Raw genomic sequence first — 26,329 nt, 5'->3', positions numbered from 1 at the left:
AAATGTCTGCAGTTTGAAAATGAAATTTACAAAAAATGGTGATTATTTGGTTTATTATTTTTTTGAAGATGGTATAAATAAATTATCTGAAAACTAAGCTACAACTATATCCAATTAAATGGCGACGAGCATATTAAGTCATCACTACATAATTAATGTAGACAACTACATCAGCAAATGCAAAACTAGATAAAATATAAAAGTTAATAATGACTACAAAATAATTTTATAAGTAAAAACAACAAATTTATTGTCACAACTCCGCCGCTGGACCAAATATTGCGACAAGAGAGACATCTTCGCATTCATTATTTGTTCCGTCAAGCTATGTCGCAACAAAATAAATACGAACCAAAACAATACGAGATCAGCAACAAAGCTCAGTAACCGGTTATTTAACAACGTCTGCTTCTCTATAATTAATTTATTTAAACAACCATTCAAACATAATGGATTAATCCATACAATTTCAAATCAAATTATGTCTACATATTTAACCGGACATAGCGCCTGTCTAGGTTATTAGTAAAATAAGTTACACAATATCCAAATCATTTAATTTCACACAATTATATCAATTCTCAAATTCTCTATTCACACAATCATATCATTTCACAAATCAAATTTAAACCTTAGACCCGCTGTTCCGCTAAAAATGCCCTCATAATGCAATACCCAATGTAAACATCCAATGCAACCACACAAATAAAAAACACAGATTATAGAGAAGTCCAGTTATCTGATAGTGATCAATTCAGAATCTAAATCAAACTGCAACAACTTTTCAAAATCAGCGTGATATAATCGGAATTCCAATCAGACTTGAAATCAAATATCACCATATTTATCAAAACTTTATTTTCATTTTCGCAAATTGTCTTCTTCTTTTTTCTCTCTTTCTCTAATTTCGAATTTTACTTTTCTTTTTTTTTTCTTTCATCCTCATCCGATAATGAGATAGAATGGTTCATTTTAAATGCTATTTTAGCGGTGGTAAAACATATCCATGGATGAGGCCACCTGGCTCCCATGCCACGTTAGTGAAACTTTTTTTCTTTTCTTTGTGTTTTCCATTTTTATAAAAGTGACCCCTAATTTTACAAAATTTATAAACAAGTTCAAATAAATTTCAAAAAAATAAGTAAAAATTTACCGGATGTTACATTTATCAAGGAAAAGTACTTAATTGTAAAAAAAAAGGGCCGTGCGGTGGGGTCCATATATTACATTTCAAGCACTCATGCACCTGGTTCCCAACTTAGAACTTATATAGGTATATACTTCCATTGTTCAGTTTAATTCGTTGTCAGTTTATCTTCATTGGAATCCTCGGACCACTGGACCACGTTTATTCCAAAGTATTCTTCCAAGAAACTCTGATATTATCGTACAAGATTTTCTGTGGAAAGGATTTAATATTAACAGAGATATTACGATTGTGTTACAAAAACATACGCACAAAATATATTAACACAGTTGTTTTGGCTAGGTACCATATAGAGCGCTCTTTTGATTCTACAGTCGGTGTGCTGTATGAAGTTAAAACTACTCTAAAAGCTTCACCTTTCAAAGCTGGCCTTTGTAGTCTCCTTAATTTCTCAGTTCATTTAATTTTCATTTTATTTTGATATCTCTCTCTCTTTTCTTTCGCCTAAATCAAGGCCTCAAAGAGAGAGAAAGAGAGAGATTCTAAGTTTACGATCGAAATACCAAATATTATTCATGCAATTCTGATTTTGATCCAACAAGTTCCCAAATGACACATCGATATATAATATCATCATTTCGAGATTTTGATTGGGCAAAAGCTAGGGAAATTGTGATGTATAAATCCTTATCTTCTTTTGTTTTACTTCATTAAATTTTTGTTTCTATACTCTTATGAAACTTGAATTTAAAGGGGAAACCCTGAAAACAGCATTTCTGCCTCCCCGGAGACAGAATTAAAATTAACCAATGGGAACATTTTTTTAAGCAGATGTTTATTTTGAAGCTAATCAGGGGTGATATCCATAATTTGTGCAATTTTATTAGGTATCTGATGTATTATGTAGTAGCAATATAATTAACTTCATCTATAATTCTGACTATTGAATTGTAACTGTTTGATGAAATGCAGGGCTGTGCGGGGGCAACCATACGACAAAAGTTCTGATTTGCCTTGGTCTTTCGGGAAATAGTTACTTTGTGTTTTGACAAAATTTATAATTTATGAAGAGAAAAGTCATGATTAGCCATGGTGTTTTGAAATTGTTTGTTAAACACGCTACATATTTTTTATGTTTTTAACAAAGGGTTAATTTGTGAGGTTTTCAAATTTAGAAAGGGGTGAAAACGTTATTTCGAGAATTTTGAGGGGTATACATGAAACCACCACCCCCCAACCCACACACACACACATACAAAATAATATTGTGTTACTATGTCGTGTTTTCTCATTTTCTTTTCCTTTTTTAAAAAAAAAAAGAGGTCGGAGACTCTTTTTATTACAATATACAGAGGACTCTGTTTTTTTTTTTTTTTTTGCCATTTTTTCCTAATTCCTTATGCCATGCACTCCTTGAGGAACCGCGTGTCAGATAAACTGAATCTTACTTATTTCATGAAGAAACTAATGCAAATTATAGATAGTCCAAGTGTACCCCAAGTCCTGCCCAATTCATATGATCAGCTAAAGTAACTCAAAATATGATTTGAGATCCTGACCGTTAGATCTGTTTTTGCACTGTTATTAAAGGGACCCGTGCATTCCATCTCAAGCCGGATTTGCCCGGATTCTAATCATGTCGGAATATATACCATGACACATTTACGTGAGTCACAAAAAATTAGAATAAGATTGGCGAACGAGATAGAAGATAGCAAAAGATTTGTTTACATTCAATGTAATATTTAGACAATCCTAGATTAAGAAAATATGTTATTAAGGAAATATGTATATGTTAGAAATTATGCATTTAAGGCAAGATAGATTAGCAATCAAATTTATATACGAGTGGTGGTTGTTCAGAAAATGAGACAGACAAAAATACTCTGCAATTCTACTCTGAATTAATAAAACAAAGGGAGGGAAGGGAGCTTCATGAGAGTAATTGTGTTTGTGTTCTCTATTATACAATTATAATATTTTTGTAAGATCATATGGTCCAGATGCTGATACGATTGTCATCGTCCTTTGTATATTAACTATTTTTTTTGTCAGTCGTATATATACTTCATAATTTAGTACAATACTCCCAGCATGATTTTTATATTTGCCCCATGTGCAACCTATTTAAGAAGATATATATATATGTGTGTGTGTGTGTGTGTGTGTGTGTGGGAAAACACAAACATACAATCTTTAACTATGTTCTTAATTTATCTCAGAGAAAAGAAAATAAAAACATTAGTAATTAAATTGAAAATGCAAAGCACACATTCACACAAGAAATTTAATTAAGCGAAAACAATGCCAAATATGAAAACTGTAGCCTTGAAGGAGTAAAATATGCATTGACCGGAGTCCATGGCTCTATTCATAACTAAATTTAAGTGAAGGCACATGTTTGCATAAGTTGCGGACCTCATCTTCCTTACCCTCATGGCCATTATTCACCCAAGACAATTCTTGAAGGTTGGTTAGGTGTCGTAGCCCCTGAGGAACACACAATTCCTGACAATTACTAATGCGGATTTCTCTAAGAATGGGCATAGCCCCCTCCTCTATCTCCCAATCCTCTAGCACGGTAACATAGTAAAGCCACAATTTCTCTAATTGCTTGAAGCCTTTAGCTGAACTTTTCATTTTTCGATTAGTTTGGACATTTTGTAGTTCGAGATGCTTGAGGCAGTATAGATTCTCCAATACCGAAATTACATCTTGCTGGAAACGGCAACTAAAAATCCCAAGATAAATGAGGTGAGGAGGTAACATGATAACATCAATGACCATTTCATTAGGGGTCTCCCCACTGTTCTCACCGCATAATTCTATTTGTAGATATTGTAGATTCTGATAAAATGGGAAGTCCCTCATATCAAATATGTCTCCAGGAAAATAACCATCTAGGGAGAGAGTGATCAGGTTGTTTAACGTGCCTAGGAAAGCGGCAACTACCATCCATGAACATGATCGGTTCAATAAATATAATGTACATAAATTGGGTAGATTAGGTAATTGATCAGTTTCCCATGATTCATTCGGACTAACCACTCCAAGTGTTTGCAAATTTGATAGTTTTGTTGATGTTGGCAGATTTGGAATATTTGAGCTAGTCCATGCATGCCTCAGTGTATTAATTTGCCATGCACAATCAGGAAAATATAAACAGTCTAGATTGAGACGAAGGGTCTGCATACACTTCATGGTGCCTATCACTTTCTCGAAGTATCTTTGCTCATACTCGTCACCTTGTCCACCCTTGTCACTTGGACTACTATTAAGATTTAGATATCTTAACTGAGTTAATCCCTCAAACATTCTCACATTTATGCTATCCATATACCAATCAGTTCTTACCACTTTGAGTAGCTTTTGCTTAGAACAATTCGGCATGACTTTTTGATGGAAACACAACAGACTGCGGAGGGTTTGGCTCATCATGAGTTTATCACAATCTGGATGGTGAACAGCCACACGACGCGCTGTACTCAAGCTTTGTTGATCATTCGGATGTGAATACACCACAAAAAAGTTGTCCTCCTTAGCTTTTTGGATGGCAAGATCCCGTAGGAGATCATGAATGAAACAATCTCTGATAGAGCCATCAAAAGATCTAGATCTTACTTGAACCAGGCTCCTGTTATAGAATGAGAAAATTTGTTTTAGTCATACACGAATATCCGATTTCGAGTACTCTTAAATGTCATTATTAAATTATTAATGGGGCGCCCATTTTTCTAACGTAAGTAGTTCCAGAAAGTAATGATTATGTATTATAATATTAACACTCATCAATTTTCAGGAGAATAAATATTTCATAAAGAAAAATATTTAGCTTCAAAACAATTCAATTGAAAACTTTGTACATCACTTAATGTACGTGCTGATTGCGTTGTGCGTTATTTGTTAATTTTGTTTTTCTTTTTCCTTTTCATTTCTCCGATAGTGCCAATTATATTGGAATCCTGTTGTATCCAACTCGTTTAATATAGCCTAAAGGCTTTTAGGAATAATTAATTAAATTGGAACCAACACTTGTACAATGATATTAGCACGTTACACTAAAATGTGTAAAGCAAAATGAAGAAGTTATATACAAGATCCTCCAAGTAATTCTCCGCAGTTTCTTCCAGTGTTCTATTATCTTCTTGTGGTATAAAACCCTCTGCAACCCACATTTGAACTAAATCTTTGGCAGATATAATATGGTCTTCCGGAAATGCAGCAAAGTACATAAAACATGATTTAAGAACAAATGATAGGTCTTCATAACTTGTGCCTATAATCTCGCTACATTTCTTTCTGTCGTCAGCATGCCAACTCATTGTTTGTAACACCTTATTCCAAGCGGCATAACTGCATGGCTTCTTTGATAATAGGCCTCCTAAAACCACCAATGCGAGAGGCAACGCACCACATTTATTGACAAATTGATCTATGATATCAGAAAGATATTCGAAATCATTTTTATTTAAATCCTGATTTGGAAAAGCCTTTTTCAAGAAAAGCTGTAAGCTTAACTCCTTTGTTAAGTACCCAAGTTTGTATGGCTCACACATAGGATCTGCATCCTTAGCAACATCAAAGATCCTAGTGGTTATTAGTACTCTACTTCCATTATTTTTGTTTGGAAGTACATCTCCAATTTGAGTCCATAGATTGTTTGTCCAAACATCATCAAGGACTATGAGGTACTTTTTGTCTTTAAGAGACTCGTGAATTTTGGTAAGAAAACCATTTAGTTGCATGCTTTGATCGATAGGAGGATCGAGTACTTGTTCCGCTATTTTTCTCAAAATGTCAATTATTTCGAACTTTTGAGAAATAGCTACCCATATACGACGTTCAAATTGTCTCTTGACATCATTGCTGTAAAAAATAAAACATTTATTAGATTTTAGTATAACAAAAATATAAAGCTGATAGACTCATTTAAGAAAAAATTATGCGAAAATATAAAAATGTGATTTTCTTTAACAATCTAAAGGGCCATGGTTTTCTATTTTTCCTTTTCTTGTATCTTTCATCCTTTTTTTGCATGGTATTGAAAATGTTGTTGGCGCAATACAAATAGATTTGCACAATATTAATAACCCATGCAATATAAAAAGAACACAAGTAGCTAATACGGCCTACCCTCAATGACCTGTTGGGTTGGGTTGGGTTGGGTTAATAATGGCTTCCCTCAATGCCTTCAATGAAAATGTTACAACCAGAATAATAAATGCGTAAATAATGATCGATTATGTTTAGATATGTATGTCAAAATTTCAGATCGGGTTGGTTTCATATTGGATCATGAATATTTTGATCTTTTGTTTTTGGACAGATAAGATTCGATCTGACATGTTTTGTTCAAGATGTTCTATCATGATTGCTAGCTTCTGACATATATAGTGCGTTTTTTATTTAATATTTAATGGTTGTTATATCAGTGAGACCATCATTATCTAAATATATTTTGAAACACTTTAATATTATTGGTTTCTTAAATAACTAGCTAATATGAATTTACGACGAGTAATTAAGATACGTAATAATTGCAACTTAGCTGCCTCTGTTAAGAATTTAAAAAAAAGGTACGTAATAATAACATTTAGTTGTATGTTATAAAACATATAGACATTAAAGAGTTTGATAAAATTGGACAATTTATTGTGCTTTAAGATATTTACAGAGGATTTGAACGGTCCCAATTTTTCATATATCAACTCAAAATTTGAGATATCTCAAAGGATTCTCGGATCGACAAGATTGAAACAGTATCCGCGAGGGTATAGCACTTCACTCTTCACAGAGTCAAATGCTATAGATTTCAACGAATTCATATCACCTGAAGTAACATAATATTTTTCTTTACATCCAGACCGTTCAATCAAAATCCACACGAATATATTAAAGGGAACCCATGCATTTAACCTCATATCTGATCAAACGGTGTGGATCTAAACAAAAATATTTTGTTGCCTCAGAGGATATGAAAATTTGAGTTTGACCCATTTGTTCAGTCTTGCAATGAAATGTCTTAATAAATACTTTTCTTATAATTATATGGAATTGATTTATAAAGAATTAAAAGTTCTATGGACTTGATTTAGTAAAATTTAAGTTTTTATCTATTTACCTACAAAACAAATTATATGAGCCAGTTATCTTGTAAATCATAGATGACTGGGTTTGATAATTTAGTAAATCGATTTAAAATTTCTGTAAATTAATCAAACATATTTCATAATTTCTTCAAAGCTTGAAATTGAAATCAACAGTGGTCAAGTTAAAACAAAATTAGAAACACTTGTTGACTAAAAATATATAAAATTCAACCTGTTCTATTTTTGCAAAATAAAGAATGTAAACAACATTTGAATCAAACAAGTAAATTCTAAACTAAAAGTTTTTCTAAAAAAACAAATATATATAGCACATACCAATTGTATACTTTTTGTGCGAGAGTCGTTTTGCGAGTCCCCCAGCTCCCCAAATGGAAACGACCGAACGTCTCTTAGTGGTCTCATCCAATAGCAGTTTGACAACATGATCTTGATCCTTCTTGAACCCGACAATATCGGGATCCTTGTCCGGTAGCACGAGTGGTCTAATGGGCAGTTTGATCTCTCCATTGCCTTCACCCAGACTATTAATTCTATACCTTGTTGAAATTAATATTGTAGTTAGAAATAATAAACTTAATAAATTGGTAAATAATTAGTCAAATAATTGGGAGAATGCTTTTGAAAATTTTCTAAACTCATATTGGAACGTGCATTTTTATGCACTTGATATTTGTATCATGTTTAATGTTTAATGACATTTATGCTTTTAAATTTGTAAATATTACCATATGTCCTAAGTAGAAAAAAATGTCATTTGTAATATGTGAGAGAATTGGGAAAGATCAATATAGTATAAAAATTTGAGCTACCTTCCTTTCCTTCATCATTCTCTCTTCCACTAAATACACAAAACAAAATTAAATTAACATAGGTCATGAGTAAACCAACACATATACCTGACTCTACTCGTCTCGATCTCATTCATCCTTGTCTGGATCTGTTCTATCTCATGGACAAGTTTACGTACAGCCGGTAGTTTTTTTGTTATCTTCATCATCCTTTTCATGGCCTCCATCGTGCCAGTGGGTTTTTGCGGGTTTGGAGGGATCTCCAAGAGAAATTAATGTGTCAATGGCATCTTCTATTAAATAGGCAACATCTCTCACCTCCTTCACCCAATACTTTTGTTTCTCATCTGTTATTTTTTTCTTGTCAGCATCTTTCAGAAAAACCTGAATCCAGCCAAGTTGACGGGTCACCGTCTCTACTTGCTCATCGACGTTGTACATGAGTAAAACCTCTTTAACTCCAAGATCAGTGAGCTTGCTTAGAATAAGCTTTACAATGCTCTCAGCCATCTCTCTTCTGTATTCTAGGTGGAGCTGAAACTAGTTAGAAACCATAACCAAAATAGCACATAATACTCTGACATGCATAAACAAAATTACAAGCAACAAGATGGTGTTCACCACATAATCACAGAAGCAAGAAAAGGAAAGAACCTCAAGAAAATATTAAAGAAATTGGAGTTGAGTTGCACAGCCTTGAGCCCGGTGGAGAGAAGTAGGAGAGGAATAGGAGAGGTGAGACTAAGAGTGAAATAGTAGGAGAGCTAAATCTCTGCTATGTTGGTAGGAACAAAGTGGATGCAATTATTGAAGAGACAAGTCCACTTTGAAGTGGACGACTAGGGCAATAATACGGAATATTTTCTCCATTTCATAAAGAAAAGGACAAGTCCAGTTTCCATCTTAAAAGCTGAGGTGATTGGTTTCTCCAGTGCCTTGATAACTCGGAGGAAATAAAGAAGGAATATAATGTAAAATCAGCTTTTTGGAAGATAAGGATTTTGGTAGGGCACCGAAAGAAAGCAGGTTATTCGGAGAATAAATTATCAATTTTTCTAACATTTAAAAACAAAAACAAAATTATTCCCAATCAACAATTCGATATCCAAACAATAAATTAAATTGTTTTAATATAAATAAGTTTTCCGAGAATATTTCTTTATTTACAAATTTTTTTATAGTTTTTGACATAATCTTTATTCAATGAACTAACTTAAAATCATAAAAAAAATTGTCTAAAATTGCCGTCTCATCATGTGTGGCCACAGTGAGAAAACGTGGCGTGTAACTTGTCTTGTTTCACATCATGTGAAAAAAAATTATCATGTCTGATAGGTGTAATCAAAGCTAATAAATTTATAATCATAATTTCTACTGACAGTCAGACCACAAGCTTTATTCTTGCCTAAATACTGTTAGAGATAGTAAGAAACCTAACCTAATCTAACATAAAATAAACAAAAATATTTGATTGTCATGTTTAGAAATTAGACATTGCACACTTTAATTTATTATAATTTAAAAATGATGATGTTAAATGCTTAGTATATATTTATAGTATTGCATGAATCTATCAAGCTACACAAAGTATGATAAAAGGCATGATAAAAGGAAAAGAGGAATATAGATGCCTCAACTGGCCGCTGGTTGATGTGCACAATGTTGGGTGAGTGGATTCCACTTTGATTTTGAAGGGAACGACTCGGGAGTAAAAGCGCAATATTTTCTTCGTTTCACAAAGAAAGGAAATGAAGATAGAATCAATTGTAAAATTAGCTTTTTGGGAGAAGGATTTTGGTGGGTCACTGGAATAAAGCAGGTAGAGATCAGATCCTATCAAATTTGTATCAACTTTTTATTGTGGTATGTGATTGCTTAGACATACATTATGTAGCTCATTTCTTCATTCTCTTCCATGAATAGTGATCACCTTCTTATTATTTATATTGGTTTTTATAGTACAAAGCCTTTAACTTAAAAATAATAGTATTTTTTTTTTTTTTTTTAAATGAGTGTTGGCAGCTTAATAAATCTGAGTGGAGCGGTATAGAGCTTGTAGTATTATGTTCTTTGTTCATTTAGAAATAAAGACCAGCTTCCGAACTTCTGAGTGGAGCCAAGTGAGGATAATTTGTAGAGTGGATCAAAAATTTTCAATGAGGTATAATTTTATAATTATTTTGAATGTTAAGTGTATTTTTATAATTTTCTTGGGGAAAAACATAGATATAAAACCGAACTTCAATTGTTGTGTATATCAATGTATTATTTTCATTAATAATGGTATCTATATATTTACTTCAATTTGTTCGGTTTGATTCTTAATCAGTTGATAGATTTAATCAGTTTGGTTCGGTTTTTAATCAATTTGATTTAATCGTTTTACTTTTGTTTCAGCCGAACCGACCGTTTGAACACCTCTAAACCACTTCAACAAATTCAATCTGAGAAGCAAGTTGTAGAAAAACAAGTATAGTCATTCCTATAGCAAGCCTTGACCTCCTTTACTAATTACCTTACACATGGATTGCTACACCATAGTGAGGCACAGGAAACCCATCCAAATCTAACTAAAAAGGCATCACTTCTAGATAGCTAATGCATCTATCCATGTAGCAAGTCGATCGTTATAACTACAGTTAAGAGATTCCCTACATGGAAAGCTATAAAAAGTTAGAGAATCAGTAACAACTACATTGTTCAAACCTCGTAGAAATCAATAAAGTTTAACGACTCAAAGACGCAACTAGAGAAGATATGAGATTACAATCCAACAGTATACCATTTACAAAGTGTAAATTTAACCTATTGGCTATTGTTCATCAAGATAATTTATTTTTCCATGTAATTCAACAAAATATACTAAAATATAAGAAACTATTACAAAATATATTATAATTAAGAAATTATGTTGAAAAAATTGGTCAATTAATGTGTCACTTGATATGATTGGATCAGTTTGCATGACGTGACGTGATGTAATTAAAATGGTAGAAAACAGTTATGTCATGAGAATAGTCACATCACGTGACACTTGATCGACATACGTGACGTGAAGTGCAGTGATGTAACGTGACGTGACGGAAATAATAACAGCGTAACTAATTTCTTTCTCTATTCATGAGTCAACCCATGAATAAAATAACTATCCCCCAACTCCCTTCTCGACCAAACTATGATAAACAATAAATCTTTTATTTTCAATTTAAGCTGGGACTGGGAGGAAACAGAGAAATGAAAGGAAACATAAACTGCACTTTGTGAGAGAGAAAAAATATGCCATTCACCCTGTGCCTTTTATTGACAATGTGCAGATTTCGAATAGACCCTATCCTTCTAAATTGACAACAAGGGGTTCTTCACATTAAAATAAAATTGAAGAATTATTTTTCTGTCCCACCGGAAGGTACTCAGAGGCAAATTGAAGAATTATTTTGTGTTCATGTGTTGATTTCTGATGAAGCATGATGATTGTAAGAATTTTAATGTCGGTAGTGCACATTAGTTAGTACCATTAGAGTGCGAATAGTGATTGCGTGCTATCAGAATATGTCAAATTGAAATGACCGGTGTGCATCAATAAAGTGTATCTCTCTTCTTCTTATTTTGTGAAACGGAAAATATTTCTCATTGCTTAATAAATAGTGAGAAATACAGTTGGTTGTTCATCATAGAAATGGAAAATATTTCGCTAGCTTGCTATTTTTCAAGTCTTGTTGCCTAAGGACCCCAAATAAATTGGTAGCCGCCCTCATAGCCAAGCACAATAGACCTTGCTCATCATAATCAAGAAGATAGTTCATGTGTGCCAGGTTCATATCTATGCCTTCAAAGTGAAGAATTACTTTCGGCGCTTTCACCTGAGATGGCAAGATCGATGGTGATGAAAAACAATCAAGTGGCAAATTACTTATATTAGACAGAGGCAATTTCATATTTGACAAAAGGGCCTATTTCAGTTTATTATAAACAACCTCCGGTAGTTGAGAAAAAGATGTGCCCGAATCCACCAACGTCCCATCTTTAAACACCGATTTAGGTATACTTGGTCGTTTGGTGCCAACTGTTATGCCAGTCATGGCAATAACGTACAGGGTTTCAAGCCCAGGAGGGGCATCAACAAATTTACTGGTTTGTACTGGCGCCTTTGTTGGAAATTATAATTTGGATTGTGGTATTGGATATAGAAGAGAGGAGTTTATATAACTTGATTTCTTTTATTTAATGGAGTATACAAGATTACAAGGCTATGATATATTATCCCACTATTACTCACGCCTCACTATATATTTCTCTGATTCTATGATTCACTCATATATGATTAGCTCTATTTATAGTAGTATATGTCGGTAGAAGAATCTTCTACAAAATTCATTTATTTCTACCGACATAAGCAAAGTGTTTTGACCTCTAGATAATACCGGATACATTAATCTTTTACCGATGTTTCTTGAACAATCCACAAAGAACTATTTGGGCCTTGGGCCCTCGGTACTGTTCCAATTGCCTTGATGTCTCTGTAGATCTCCGCTTGGGTACCAAACCTGAGAAAGGATCTCTTATTGATATCATCTGTCATACAGTGTGAGAAACCTGATATACTGAGCTGAGACACCAGAGAGGTTGCTGCCTTAGAAAAGCCAGCGATACGAGAGCAGTTGATTAGTTTCCCACCGTTTCCATTTCCACATCCGAATGTGAAGGTCTCACTTGAAAAGCTTCCAGACGTACATGATTGATCGCCATAAGCATACGAGATACGAGTACATACAATGGTGTTTGGTGGAATTTGAGTCAAGGTCTTGACACAGCTTGTTAGAGCACGGCAGCCGTGAGAAGGTGGACGACTTGAATGGGTCGAAGATCGGGGATGACTGGGGGGCACATCTTGAGCATGGTTTGCATTGGGTCCAAATAAGTCCACTGCCGGTATCTAACAACAAAGCATAAGGACGAGGAGGGGTGCCGATTGCTAGCTAGCTCTAGTGCGTACTCATTACCTCCAGTTGGATGAAATGGAATGTTGGCTTTGGAAAGTGGGTTTGTGTTGCTTGGCTCCGGCTTGCGGCAGCTTGGCGAGCTTGAGTCCGGTGAGTTGGTGGCCGTAATCGACATGTGTTAATTCCGACTGAATATCTTCAAGGATACAGATGGTTGGGGTAGCAAGTGAGATTATGAGCAATACAAGAGATATATGCATTGTGCTATTTAATTTGTGTCTTCCTACTGATGGATTGAACTAGCTCTTTATATTGGGCTGGCTAGTCCCTTCATGAATTGTGAACATCTTAAGTTTTAATTTTGGGTGATGTTTACTACAATAGAATTCAGATCCTGTGCAATACCTGACTGAGTACAATGAGATCTATATCATCAGTTTTAACTTGATACGAACCTCAAAACAAACTCTCTACATTTACAATAGACACCAAATTTCTCTTGGTCTGCTGGGAGTATTGTACTGAGTCAGGTACCTGAGAAGGAGAATTGTTGATTTTTCTATATTTGATCTTGGATGTACTTGAATGTATTTCTATAAAAATAAAACAAAATGATTCAAATTTTCGTTAAAACTTCAAATTTTAAAGTGTTAATAGAAATTTATAGGTTTAGGATGTGGGAATAACATTATATATTTTGAATTGGTCATTGTCCATACATCAATTCTAGAAATTAAATCTAGTGTGCCCACCTTATAGAGCTAAAATGATTTTCGATAAAGTAATGAGAATGTATGATTCGGTACTACGCGCACAAAAACCATAGGCCAGCAGGTCTTTAGAAGCACTAATTAAGTGGCAAAGAGAAGCACTCGCAAAATTGGGTGGTTAGAGGGTAAAATTGAAGCGCATATATATATATATATATATATATATATATATATAGTGCTTGTCTTGATCTCTCGTATTCATTTTTATCTGCTTATTTGATTCGTTCTACGAACGCTACAGACATGAACTAGCTAGGGAGTGCCCACAATTTTGTTTTCTGGGTCCCCTGTTGCCTTTGACATATTTTTAACTGTCCCCAATATTAATTTCAAACTTTCGCAATATTTTTAACTGTCCCCAATATTAATTTCAAACTTTCCGAATATTTTTAACTGTCCCCATATTTTTAACCGTGTCAACGGGAGTCGTGTATAATATATAGGTCACTAAATTTTACACAGTTTTCGAACTTTGTACAAAAATAATAATCCTACACGGTTTTTGATTAACAAAACCATGTACAATTCAATTTTTTCTCCAAAGCACATCATACATGGTTTTTAAAGTAAAACCGTGTATAAAAAACATAATTCTACACGTTTTTTTAATCAAAACTATGTAGGATTAAAAATATTAGAAAAATATCAAATAAAACGCCAAATCTGAATTCAAATCAAGTTCTATATCTGAATTCAAATAACCCTTAGATCTAAATACCAAAAACACTAAACTAAATTTCAAAAATCTATAAATGTTAGATAAATACAACACATATTACATGAACAAAAACATCAAAATATAACAAAAAAAACCCTAGATCTGAGAGTTCATACATTTATACGAATAATGTTGAACAAAAAGTATGGTAAAGGAAAAAAAAATCGAATATTAGAATGAAAAAACTTAATCTAAAACTTCAACTCAAATTTTGAGCCTCTTGCCTTTGTTTTTCGGGGCTGAATGATTGCGATAAAAGTTGTACATCTCCTCGCGAGATTTCCAAAAAGTTATTGTACGCTGAAATCGGACACTCGGCCACTGTTTTTATAGCCGTTTGAAGTTTTGCCGTCGAAAATTGTCTATTCGGTGAAGATATTGCCTCTCTTGCCTTATCCCTCACCCTAGCCTCGTCAATTTAGATTTACTTGACAAAGAACAGCTATGTACAGCTTATAGGGAAGAGATGCTTCATAAATAACTAATAAAGAATAGTGAGGGAGAGAGATGCATTATAACAGAAAGGCACATATCAATGACGTGGAAAAAATTGTATATTTTTCATCACACACGGATTATACAGTTTAACCATGTAGAATTAATGGAGCGCCAGTACGGAAATGCACTCCAAACTTCTAAAAATGCCCTCCAGTATTCATACATGGTTTTGAATAAAAAACTGTGTACAATATGATCAAATTGTACACAGTTTTAATGTTTATAACTATATATGAATATCGGAGCACATTTATATACGATTGTATATAGTTAAACCATGTACAATATGGTCACATTTTACTGTTTTCTTGCTTTTATCACGGATTTAGAGAAAATTTTAAGTAAACATATATAATATACAGCATATGGTCACGTTTTATATACTAATGTTGTTTTATCTCAATAGTAATACATTCACATTAAAAATCACAAGAAGGAGAATTGTTGATTTTCCTACATTTGATCTTGGATGTACTTGAATGTCTTTCTTTAAAAATGATTCAAATTCCGTTGAAAGTTCAAATTTTAAATTGTTAATAGAAATTTATAGGGTTAGGCTGTGGGAATAACATTATATGTCAAATTTTAAATTTGTTTTTTATCCGCTCCGTATCCGTTTATAGAGAATTTGATTTTCAATTTTGATATTTATTTACTATCCGTATTCGTATTCATATCCGCTCAATAAAAAACGGATACAAATATATGGGATCCGCATTATCCGCTCCGTTTTCACCCCTACAGTCATTGTCCATACATCAATTCTAGAAATTAAATATAGTGTGCGCACCTTATAAAACTAAAATGATTCTCCATAAAGTAATGAGAATATATGATTTGGTACTAGGCGGACAAAAACCATATGCCAGCAGGTCCTTACGAGCACTAATTAAGTGGCAGTTCACAGTATCGAATATCACTCGCAAAATTGGGTGGTTAGAGGGTCAAATTGAAGCGCATATACATATATATATAGTGCCTGTCTCGATCTCTCGTGTTCATTTTTTGTGTGCTTGATTTGTGAACCCCATTTTATTCGTTAGTAAGAACGCTACAGGTATATACTCATTTGATTCGTTCCACGAACGCTACAGACATGAACTAGCTAGCGAGTACCCATTATTATCTTTTCTGGGTCTCCTGTTGCCTTTGACAGATTTTTTCTCTACCAATTTAATTAGTGAAGACTATTTTTGTAAGGACAAAGGGTTAAAATGATCAATTGTTTTCGTGCCCAATCATGTTCACACATTTTTATATCTATTTTTGAAGTTCAATTAGTCGATCTTAACTCTTCAACATTATCTCCGTATTAAAATGTACTTGGATACCTATTTAAAAAATATTTTTATTTTTTTCAAATTTTTTACTACCATTTTAGATAAGTAGAAAAACAATGTTTTTGTATGGTCTATGATATTCTGATTTTGTACCTATTTAAAAAATGTCAAATTCAAATGACTGGTGTGCGTCAATAAAATGTTTCTTTCTTTTATTTTTGTGAAAAGGAAAGTATTGCTCACTGCTTAATACTTATTACACATATATTGGACCAAATACAGTTGGACCCTCCATCACACACACACACACAAAAACTCAGAAATTAGTTACATGCTTTCCTTATTTTTCATTATATTTTAATATAATAAACTCACAAATGAGTTTATTTCTTATAACAATGATTTGGAGCAATAGCTAGGTTGCTATTTTTCAAGTCATACATTTTTGGTTAAAAAGACCTACGGTCCAGTTTCATTAATAAAAATGAAACTAAGTGTTCAGTTACTACATCAGGGATGAGCCCCAGAGGACATCAATACGCCTCTGTCTTACTAAATCAAAATGGACCTCTGACTTGGTCAGCATAATACCCTCTAAACAAACACTTATGCAGGTTTATCTTACAATTTAAAAGTTCCTGCTTGTCACTCTAGTACTATAGTTATCTATAAACAGATTGTTCTAGCTGGTGGTGAAGCTCCCTTGAGCAGAGTCTTCACTGTCTAGCTGAAGGGAAATGGCTTCTTCTTCTCCTGGGAAAATCACCCTCAGAGGGATGCAATCCATGATCTCCTCATCAGGTATCCATGTTTTTGCCTCCTGTCGTATTTTTGCCTTGGTCTTTTTGTTTCCTGTCCAATACAGTACCAAAGAGATTATTAGATATATCAATGATCTAGCTGTTTTAGGTTGAAGATTATTAAAACAAACCTCATTTCTATGTTTCCAAACAGTCCAACATGTGGCACTAAACACTATCAAGAAAGCTGTTTTTTTCTAAAGGAGGCAGAGTGATAGCATGTGCGTGTGTGTGTGCGTGTGTGTGTGTCCAGTGTGTGCGTGTGTGCGTATGTGTGTGAGTGTGTGTCTGCGTGCGTGTGTGGGTGTGTGTGTGCGTGTGTGTGTGCGTGTGTGGGTGTGGGTGTGTGTGGGTGTGCGTTTGTGTGCGTGTGTGCGAGTGTGTGCGTGCGTGTGCGTTTGTGTGCGTGTGTGCATTTGTGCGTGAGCTTGTGTGTGCGTGTGTCACCGGTGTGTGCGTGTTTGCCTCTGCGTGTGTGCATAGGTGTGTGTGTGTGCGTTTGTTTGCGTGTGTGCCTGTGTGTGTGTGTGTGCGCGTGTGCGTTTGTGTGCATGTGTGCGTGTATGTGTGTGTGTGCGTTTGTGTGCGTGTGTGTGCGTGTGTGTGCGGGCGCGTGTGTGTGTGTGTGTGCGCGCGTGTGCGTGTGTGTTTGCCTGTGTCTGTGTGTCCGGTGTGTGCGTGTTTGTGTCTGCGTGTGTCTGTGGGTGTGTGTGCGTGTCCGTTTGTGTGCGTGTGTCCGTGTGTGTGTGTGTGTTCATTTGTGTGCATGTGTGCGTGTGTGTGCGTGTGTGCGTCCATGTGTGTGTGCGTGTGTGTTTTCATGTGTGTGGGTGTGTGTGTCTGTGTGTCTGTGTGTTTGCGTGTGTGTGGGTGTGTGTGTGCGTGTGTGTGCGTGTGTGCGTTTGTGCGTGTGTGCGTGTGTGCGTGTGTGCGTGTGTGTAAGTGTGTGTGTGCGTGCGAGTGTGTGCGTCTCTGAGTGCGTGTGTGTGTGCGTGTGTGTGGGTGTGCGTGTGTGTGTGGGTGTGCGTGTGTGTGCATGTGTGCGTGTTTGTGGGTGTGCGTGTGTGTGCATGTGCGGGTTTGTGCGTGTGTGTAGGTGTGTTAGTGTGTGTTAGTGCGTTTGCGTGTGTGTCTGCGTGTGTGTCTGCATGTGTGTGTGGGACACACACTCATTCAATTGGAGTGTTTTATTAGGGTTGTGAATGCCCTATTATCTTGCCATATAGGGACACTTCTAGAGTGCTCCAAGCACCTTTAATTGGAGTGCTATATTATGATTTCAAATGTCCCATTATCTTTCCAAAAAGACACACTACTAGAGTGCTCCAAACACATAAAATTGGTGTGTTTTATTAGAGTTGTAAATGCCCTATTTTCTTGCCATCTGGAGGCACTACTACTGTGCTTCAAACAACTTCAATTGGAGTCTTGTATTAGGGTTGTAAATGTCCTATTATCATGTCATATAGGGACACTAATAGAGTTCTCCAAACACTATCAATTGGAGTGTTTTATTAGGGTTTTTAATGCCCTATTATCTTGCAATCTGAAGATATTAATAGAGTGCTCCTTACACCTTTAATTCGGGTGTTGTATTAGGGTTGTAAATGTCTTATTATCTTGCCATATAGAAACACTATGAGGGTGCTCCAAAACACCTTCAATTGGAGTGTTTTATTAGGGTTGCAAATGCCCTGTAATCTTGCCATATAGAGACAATACTATAGTGCTTCAAACACCTTCAATTGGAGTGTTGTATTAGGGTTGTAAATACCAAATTATCATGCCATATAGAAACACTACTAGAGTGCTCCAAACACCTTCAATTGGAGTGTTCTATTAGGGTTGTAAATACCGTACTATCTTGCCTTTTAGAGACACTAATGGGTGCTCCAAACACATTCAATTGTGCGTGTGTGCGTGGGTGTGTGTGTGTGCGTGTGTGGGTGCGTGTGTTTGTGCATGTGTGCGTGTGTGTGTGGGTGTGCGCGTGTGTGTTTGGGTGGGTGTGTGTGTGCGTGTGTGCGTGTGTGTGTGTGCGCGTGTGTGTGTGTGCGCGTGGGTGTTTGCATGTGTGTGTGTGTGCGCGTGTGCGTGTGTTTTTGCGTGTGTGTGTCCGGTGTGTGCGAGTGTGTGTGCGTGTGTGGGTGCGTGTGTGTCTGCGTGTGTGTGTGGGTGTGTGGGTGTGCGTTTGTGTGCGTGTGTGTTTGTGTGCGTTTGTGTGCGTTTGTGTGCGTGTGTGCGTGTGTTTGCGTGTGTGTTTGAACGTGGGTGGGTGCGTGTGTGTTTCCGTGTGTGTGGGTGTGTGTGTCTATGTGTTTGCGTTTGTGTGGGTGTGTGTGTGCGTGTGTGTGCGTGTGTGTGCGTGTGTGCGTGTGTGCTTGTGTGTAAGTGGTTGTGTGTGCGGGTGTGTGCGTGTGTCAGTGCGTGTGTTTGTGTGTGTGTGGGTGTGCGTGTGTGTGTGTGGGTGTGTGTGCGTGTGTGTGCGTGTGGGCGTGTTTGTGGGTGTGCGTGTGTGTGTGCGGTTGTGTGCGTGTGTGTTTGCGTGTGTGTGGGTGTGTTAGTGTGTGTTAGTGCGTGTGCGTGTGTGTGGGCGTGTGTGTCTGCGTGTGTGTGTGGGGCACACACACATTCAATTGCAGTGTTTTATTATGGTTGTGTATGCCCTATTATCTTGCCAGATTGGGATACTTCTAGAGTGCTCCAAACTCCTTCAATTGGATTGTAGTACTAGGGTTCTAAGTGCCTTATTATCTTGCCATATAGAGACACTACTAGAGTGCTCCAAACACCGTTAATTGGAGTGCTATATTAGGATTTCAAATGTCATATTATCTTTCCAAAAAGACACACTACTAGAGTGCTCCAAACACATACAATTGGTGTGTTTTATTAGAGTTGTAAATGCCCTATTTTCTTGCCATCTAGAGGCACTACTGCTGTGCTTCAAACAACTTCAACTGGAGTGTTGTATTAGGGTTGTAACTGCCCTATTATCATTCCATATAGGGACACTACTAGAGTTCTCCATACACCATCAATTGGAGTGTTTTAATAGGGTTTTAAATGCCCTATTATCTTGCAATCTGATGATATTAATAGTGCTCCTTACACCTTCAATTTGGGGGTTGTATTAGGGTTGTAAATGTCTTATTATCTTGCCATATAGAGACACAATGAGGGTGCTCCAAAACACCTTCAATTGGAGTGTTTTATTAGGGTTGCAAATGCCCTGTTATCTTGCCATATAGAGACAATACTAGAGTGCTTCAAACACCTTCAATTGGAGTGTTGTATTAGGGTTGTAAATGCCAAATTATCATGCCATATAGACACACTACTAGAGTGCTCCAAACATCTTCAATTGGAGTGTTCTATTAGGGTTGTAAATGCCGTACTATCTTGCCTTTTAGAGACACTAATGGGTGCTCCAAACACATTCAATTGTGCGTGTGTGTGTGGGTGTGTGTGTGTGCGTGTGTGTGCGTACGTGTGTGTGTGTATGCATTCGTGTGCGTGTGTGCGGGTGTGTTTGCGTGTGTGTGTGTCCCGTGTGTGCGTGTTTTTGTCTGCGTGTGTGTGTGGGTGTGTGTGGGTGTGCGTTTGTGTGCGTGTGTGCGTGTATGTGTGTGTGCGTGTGCATTTGGGTGCGTGTGCGTTTGTGTGCGTGTATGCTCGTGTGTGTGCTTGTGTGTGTGTGTCCAGTGTGTGCGTGTGTGTCCGCGTGTGTGTCTGCGTGCGTGTGTGGGTATGTGTGTGCGTGTGTGTCTGCGTGTGTGTGGGTCTGCGTGTGGGTGTGGGTGTGTGTGGGTGTGTGTGGGTCTGCGTTTGTGTGCGTGTGTGTGCGTGCGGGTGCGTTTGTATGCGTGTGTGTGCGTGTGTGCGTTCGTGTGCGCGCGTGTGTGTGTGTGTGCGCGCGCGTGTGTGTGTGTGCATTCATGTGCGTGTGTGTTTGTGCGTGTGTGTGCGTGTGTGTTAGCATGTGTCTGGGTGTGTGTGTCTGTGTGTTTGCATGTGTGTGTGTGTGTGTGTGCGTGTGTGTGCGTGTGTGCGGGTGTGCATGTGTTTGTGCGTGTGTGTACGTGTGTGTTTGCATGTGTGTGGGTGTGTTTGTGCATGTGTGCGTGTGTGCGGGTGTGCATGTGTGTAAGTGTGTGTGTGCGTGTGCGTTTGTGTGCGTGTCTGCTCGTGTGTGTGCGTGTGCGTGTGTGTGTCCAGTGTGTGCGTGTGTGTCCGCGTGTGTGTCTGCGTGCGTGTGTGGGTATGTGTGTGCGTGTGTGTCTGCGTGTGTGTGGGTCTGCGTGTGTGTGTGGGTGTGTGTGGGTGTGTGTGGGTCTGCGTTTGTGTGCGTGTGTGTGCGTGCGGGTGCGTTTGTATGCGTGTGTGTGCGTGTGTGCGTTCGTGTGTGCGGGTGTGTGTGTGTGTGTGTGTGTGTGTGTGTGTGTGCGTTCGTGTGCGCGCGCGTGTGTGTGTGTGCATTCGTGTGCGTTTGTGCGTGTGTTTTTGTGCGTGTGTGTGCGTGTGTGTTTGCATGTGTGTGGGTGTGTGTGTCTGTGTGTTTGCATGTGTGTGTGTGTGTGTGCGTGTGTGTGCGTGTGTGCGGGTGTGCATGTGTTTGTGCGTGTGTGTGCGTGTGTGTTTGCATGTGTGTGTCTGTGTGTTTGCATGTGTGTGGTTGTGTTTGTGCGTGTGTGCGTGTGTGCGGGTGTGCATGTGTGTAAGTGTGTGTGTGTGTGCGGGTGTGTGCGTTTGTGTGCGTGTGTGTGCGTGCGGGTGCGTTTGTATGCGGTGTGTGCGTGTGTGTGCGTTCGTGTGCGTGTGTGTATTAGAGTGCGTGTATTAGGGTTGTAAATACCAAATTATCAAGCCATATAGAAACATTACTAGAGTGCTCCTAACACCTTCAATTGGAGTTTTCTATTAGGGTTGTAAATGTCGTACTATCTTGCCTTTTAGAGACACTAATGGGTGCTCGAAACACATTCAATTGTGCGTGTGTGTGTGGGTGTGGGTGTGGGTGTGTGTGTGTGCTGGTGTGTGCGTGTGTGGGTGCGTGTGTTTGTGCATGTATGCGTGTGTGTGTGGGTGTGCGTGTGTGTGTGGGTGTGCGTGTGTGTGTGTGGGTTGGTTTGTGTGTGCGTGGGTGTGCGTGGGTTTGCGTGTGTGTGCGCATGTGCGTGTGTGTTTGCGTGTGTGTGTGGGTGTGTGTGTGCGCGCCTGTGCGTGTGTGTGTGTGTGTGTGTGTCCGGTGTGTGCGTGTCTGGGTGCGTGGGTGTGTGCGTGTGCGTGTGTGTCTGTGTGTGTGTGTGGGTGTGTGTGGGTGTGCGTTTGTGTGCGTGTGTGCGTGTGCGTTTGTGTGTGTGCGTGTGTGTGTGTGCGCTTGTGTGCATGTGTGTGTGTGCGTGTGTGTGTACGAGGGTGTGTGCGTGTGTGTGGGTGGGTGTGTCTGTGTGTTTGCGTTTGTGTGGGTGTGTGTGTGCGTGTGTGTGCGTGTGTGCTCGTGTGCTTGTGTGCGTGTGTGCGTGTGTGTAAGTGGGTGTGTGTGCGGGTGTGTGTGTGTGTGAGTGCGTGTGTCTGCGTGTGTGTGTGTGGGTGTGCGTGTGTGTGTGTGGGTGTGTGCGGTTGTGTGCGTGTGTGTGTGCGTGTGTGTTTGCATGTGTATGGGTGTGTTAGTGTGTGTTAGTGCGTGTGTTAGTGCGTGTGCGTGTGTGTCTGCGTGTGTGTGTGGGGCACACACACATTCTAGAGTGCCCTATTATCTTGCCCTATTATCTTGTGTGCGTGTGTGTGTGCGTGTGTGTTTGCATGTGTATGGGTGTGTTAGTGTGTGTTAGTGCGTGTGTTAGTGCGTGTGTTAGTGCGTGAGTTAGTGCGTGTGCGTGTGTGTCTGCGTGTGTGTGTGGGTGTGTGTGGGTGTGTGTGCTTGTGCGTGCGTGTGTGCGTGTTTTGTGGGTGTGCGTGTGCGGTGTGTTAGTGTGTGTTAGTGTGTGTTAGTGCGTGTGCATGTGTGTGTGTGTGTGTGTGTGCGTGTGTGTCTGCCTGTGTGTGTGGGACACACACACATTCAATTGCAGTGTTTTATTATGGTTGTGAATGCCCAATTATCTTGCCATATAGGGACACTTCTAGAGTGCTCCAAACTCCTTCAATAAGATGGTAGTACTAGGGTTCTAAATGCCTTATTATCATGCCATATAGAGACACTACTAGAGTGCTCCAAACACCTTCAATAGGAGTGTTCTATTAGGGTTGTAAATGTCGTACTATCTTGCCTTTTAGAGACACTAATGGGTGCTCGAAACACATTCAATTGTGCGTGTGTGTGTGGGTGTGTGTGTGTGCGGGTGTGTGCGTGTGTGGGTGCGTGTGTTTGTGCATGTGTGCGTGTGTGTGTGGGTGTGCATGTGTATGGGTGTGTTAGTGTGGTTAGTGCGTGTGTTAGTGCGTGTGCGTGTGTGTCTGTGTGTGTGTGTGGGGCACACACACATTCAATTGCAGGGTTTTATTATGGTTGTGAATGCCCTATTATCTTGCCATATAGGGACACTTCTAGAGTGCTCCAAACTCCTTCAATTGGAGTGTAGTACTAGGGTTCTAAATGTCTTATTATCGTGCCATATAGAGACACTACTAGAGTGCTCTAAACACCTTTAATTGGAGTGCTATATTAGGTTTTCAAATGTCCTATTATCTTTCCAAAAAGACACACTACTAGAGTGCTCCAAACACATACAATTGTTGTGTTTTATTAGAGTTGTAAATGCCCTATTTTCTTGCCATCTGGAGGCACTACTACTATGGTTCAAACAACTTCAAGTGGAGTGTTGTATTAGGGTTGTAAATGCCCTATTATCATGCCATACAGGGACACTACTAGAGTTGTCCAAACACCATCAATTGGAGTATTCTAGGGTTGTAAATGTCGTACTTTCTTGCCTTTTAGAGACACTAATGGGTGCTCCAAACACATACAATTGTGTGTGTGTGTGTGTGTGTGTGTGTGAGAGTGTGTGTGCGGGTGTTTGCGTGTGCGGGTGTGTGTGCGTGTGTGTGTGGGTGTGTGTCTGTGTGTTTGCGTTTGTGTGGGTGTGTGTGGGTGTGTGTGTGCGTGTGTGCGTGTGTGCTTGTGTGCGTGTGTGTAAGTGGGTTTGTGTGCGGGTGTATGCGTGTGTGAGTCTGTGTGTGTACGTGTGTGTGTGGGTGTGCGTGTGTGTGTGGGTGTGTGTGCGTGTGTGTGCGTGTGTGTCCGTGTTTGTTGGTGTGTGTGTGCGGTCGTGTGTGTGTGTGTGCGTGCGAGTGTGCGTGTGTGTCTGCGTGTGTGTGTGTGGGGCACACACACATTCAATTGGAGTGTTTTATTATGGTTGTGAATGCCCTATTATCATGCCATACAGGGACACTTCTAGAGTGCTCCAAACACCATGAATTGGAGTGTTCTATTAGGGTTGTAAATGCCGTACTATCTTGCCTTTTAGAGACACTAATGGGTGCTCCAAGCACATTCAATTGTGCGTGTGTGTATGGGTGTGTGTGTGTGTGCGGGTGTGTGCGTGTGTGGGTGCATGTGTTTGTGCATGTGTGCGTGTGTGTGTGGGTGTGCGTCTGTGTGTGGGTGTTCGTGTGTGCGGGTGTGTGTGTGCGCGTGTGCGTGTGTGTTCGCGCGTGTGTGCGCGTGTGTGTGCACGCGTGTGGGTGTGTGTTTGCGTTTGTGTGTCCGGTGTGTGCGTGTGCGTGTGGGTGTGTGTCTGCGTGTGTGTGTGCGTGTGTGTGTGGGTGTGCGTTTGTGTGCGTGTGTGTTTCTGTACGTGTGTGTGCGTGTGTGCGCCTGTGTGCGTGTGTGTGTATGTGGGTGTGTGCGTGTGTGCGTGGATGTGGGTGTGTGTGTGTCTGTGTGCTTGCGTTTGTGTGGGTGTGTGTATGCGTGTGTGCTTGTGTGCGTGTGTGCGTGTGTGTAAGCAGGTGTGTGTGCGGGTGTGTTCGTGTGTGAGTGCGTGTGTGTGCCTGTGTGTGTGGGTGTGCGTGTGTGTGTGGGGGTGTGTGTGGGGGTGTGTGCGTGTGTGTGCTTGTGTGCGTGTTTGTGGGAGTGCATGTGCGGTTGTGCGCGTGTGTGTGTGCTTGTGTGTTTGCATGTGTATGGGTGTGTTAGTGTGTGTTAGTGCGTGTGAGTGTGTGTCTGCGTGTGTGTGTGGGGCACACACACATTCAATTGCAGTGTTTTATTATGGTTGTGAATGCCCTATTATCTTGCCATATAGGGACACTTCTAGAGTGCTCCAAACTCCTTCAATTGGAGTGTAGTACTAGGGTTCTAAATGTCTTATTATCGTGCCATATAGAGACACTACTAGAGTGCTCTAAACACCTTTAATTGGAGTGCTATATTAGGTTTTCAAATGTCCTATTATCTTTCCAAAAAGACACACTACTAGAGTGCTCCAAACACATACAATTGGTGTGTTTTATTAGAGTTGTAAATGCCCTATTTTCTTGCCATCTGGAGGCACTACTACTATGGTTCAAACAACTTCAAGTGGAGTGTTGTATTAGGGTTGTAAATGCCCTATTATCATGCCATACAGGGACACTACTAGAGTTGTCCAAACACCATCAATTGGAGTGTTCTAGGGTTGTAAATGTCGTACTTTCTTGCCTTTTCGAGACACTAATGGGTGCTCCAAACACATACAATTGTGTGTGTGTGTGTGTGTGTGTGTGTGTGTGTGTGTGCGGGAGTTTGCGTGTGCGGGTGTGTGTGCGTGTGCGTGTGTGTGTGGGTGTGTGTCTGTGTGTTTGCGTTTGTGTGGGTGTGTGTGGGTGTGTGTGTGCGTGTGTGCGTGTGTGCTTGTGTGCGTGTGTGTAAGTGGGTTTGTGTGCGGGTGTATGCGTGTGTGAGTCTGTGTGTGTACGTGTGTGTGTGGGTGTGCGTGTGTGTGTGTGGGTGTGTGTGGGTGTGTGTGCGTGTGTGTCCGTGTTTGTGGGTGTGCGTGTGCGGTTGTGTGTGTGTGTGTGTGTGTGTGCGTGTGCGTGCGAGTGTGCGTGTGTGTCTGCGTGTGTGTGTGTGGGGCACACACACATTCAATTGGAGTGTTTTATTATGGTTGCGAATGCCCTATTATCATGCCATACAGGGACACTTCTAGAGTGCTCCAAACACCATGAATTGGAGTGTTCTATTAGGGTTGTAAATGCCGTACTATCTTGCCTTTTAGAGACACTAATGGGTGCTCCAAGCACATTCAATTGTGCGTGTGTGTGTGGGTCTGTGTGTGTGTGCGGGT

The 26,329-nt window shown here is 39.1% G+C and overlaps 2 protein-coding genes across 9 annotated transcripts in view; both read right to left on the bottom strand.

Moving 5' to 3' along the window:
- Positions 1–3,335: 3,335 nt before the first annotated feature.
- On the bottom strand, positions 3,336–8,835 carry LOC144549108 (putative disease resistance RPP8-like protein 2). 8 transcript variants are annotated; one of them, XM_078297848.1, is made up of 4 exons: positions 8,700–8,835; positions 8,154–8,579; positions 7,573–7,793; positions 3,336–4,781 (listed from the first exon to the last, which is right to left on the bottom strand). In XM_078297848.1, exon 4 carries the CDS (start codon positions 4,583–4,585, stop codon positions 3,515–3,517), a length of 1,071 nt encoding a protein of 356 aa, XP_078153974.1. In that variant the 5' UTR covers positions 4,586–4,781; positions 7,573–7,793; positions 8,154–8,579; positions 8,700–8,835; the 3' UTR covers positions 3,336–3,514. The 8 variants fall into 8 exon arrangements, with proteins under 8 accessions (XP_078153974.1, XP_078153976.1, XP_078153975.1 ...); XM_078297850.1 differs by having other exon boundaries at positions 8,154–8,562; positions 8,700–8,824; XM_078297849.1 differs by having other exon boundaries at positions 8,154–8,569; positions 8,700–8,823.
- A 2,878-nt stretch (positions 8,836–11,713) lies between these two features.
- Positions 11,714–26,329, bottom strand: part of LOC144548867 (uncharacterized) — a 21,556-nt gene continuing 6,940 nt past the window's right edge. The window contains exons 2-6 of the mRNA XM_078297578.1: positions 16,972–17,103; positions 13,520–13,578; positions 12,753–13,021; positions 12,487–12,589; positions 11,714–11,995 (exon numbers count right to left, since the gene is read on the bottom strand). Coding sequence (XP_078153704.1) covers positions 11,714–11,995; positions 12,487–12,589; positions 12,753–13,021; positions 13,520–13,578; positions 16,972–17,103 — 845 coding nt within the window. The remainder of the gene's footprint in view (positions 11,996–12,486; positions 12,590–12,752; positions 13,022–13,519; positions 13,579–16,971; positions 17,104–26,329) is intronic.

The sequence above is a fragment of the Carex rostrata genome, chromosome 34 (assembly GCF_964058835.1).
Source record: "Carex rostrata chromosome 34, lpCarRost1.2, whole genome shotgun sequence".
Taxonomy (NCBI): Eukaryota; Viridiplantae; Streptophyta; class Magnoliopsida; order Poales; family Cyperaceae; genus Carex; species Carex rostrata.
This window is presented reverse-complemented; position numbering and strand designations above follow the sequence as displayed.

Coding starts and splice junctions, on each gene's coding strand:
- LOC144549108 (XM_078297848.1), bottom strand. CDS start 4,585: ATGATGAGCCAAACCCTCCGCAGTCTGTTGTGTTTCCATCAAAAAGTC.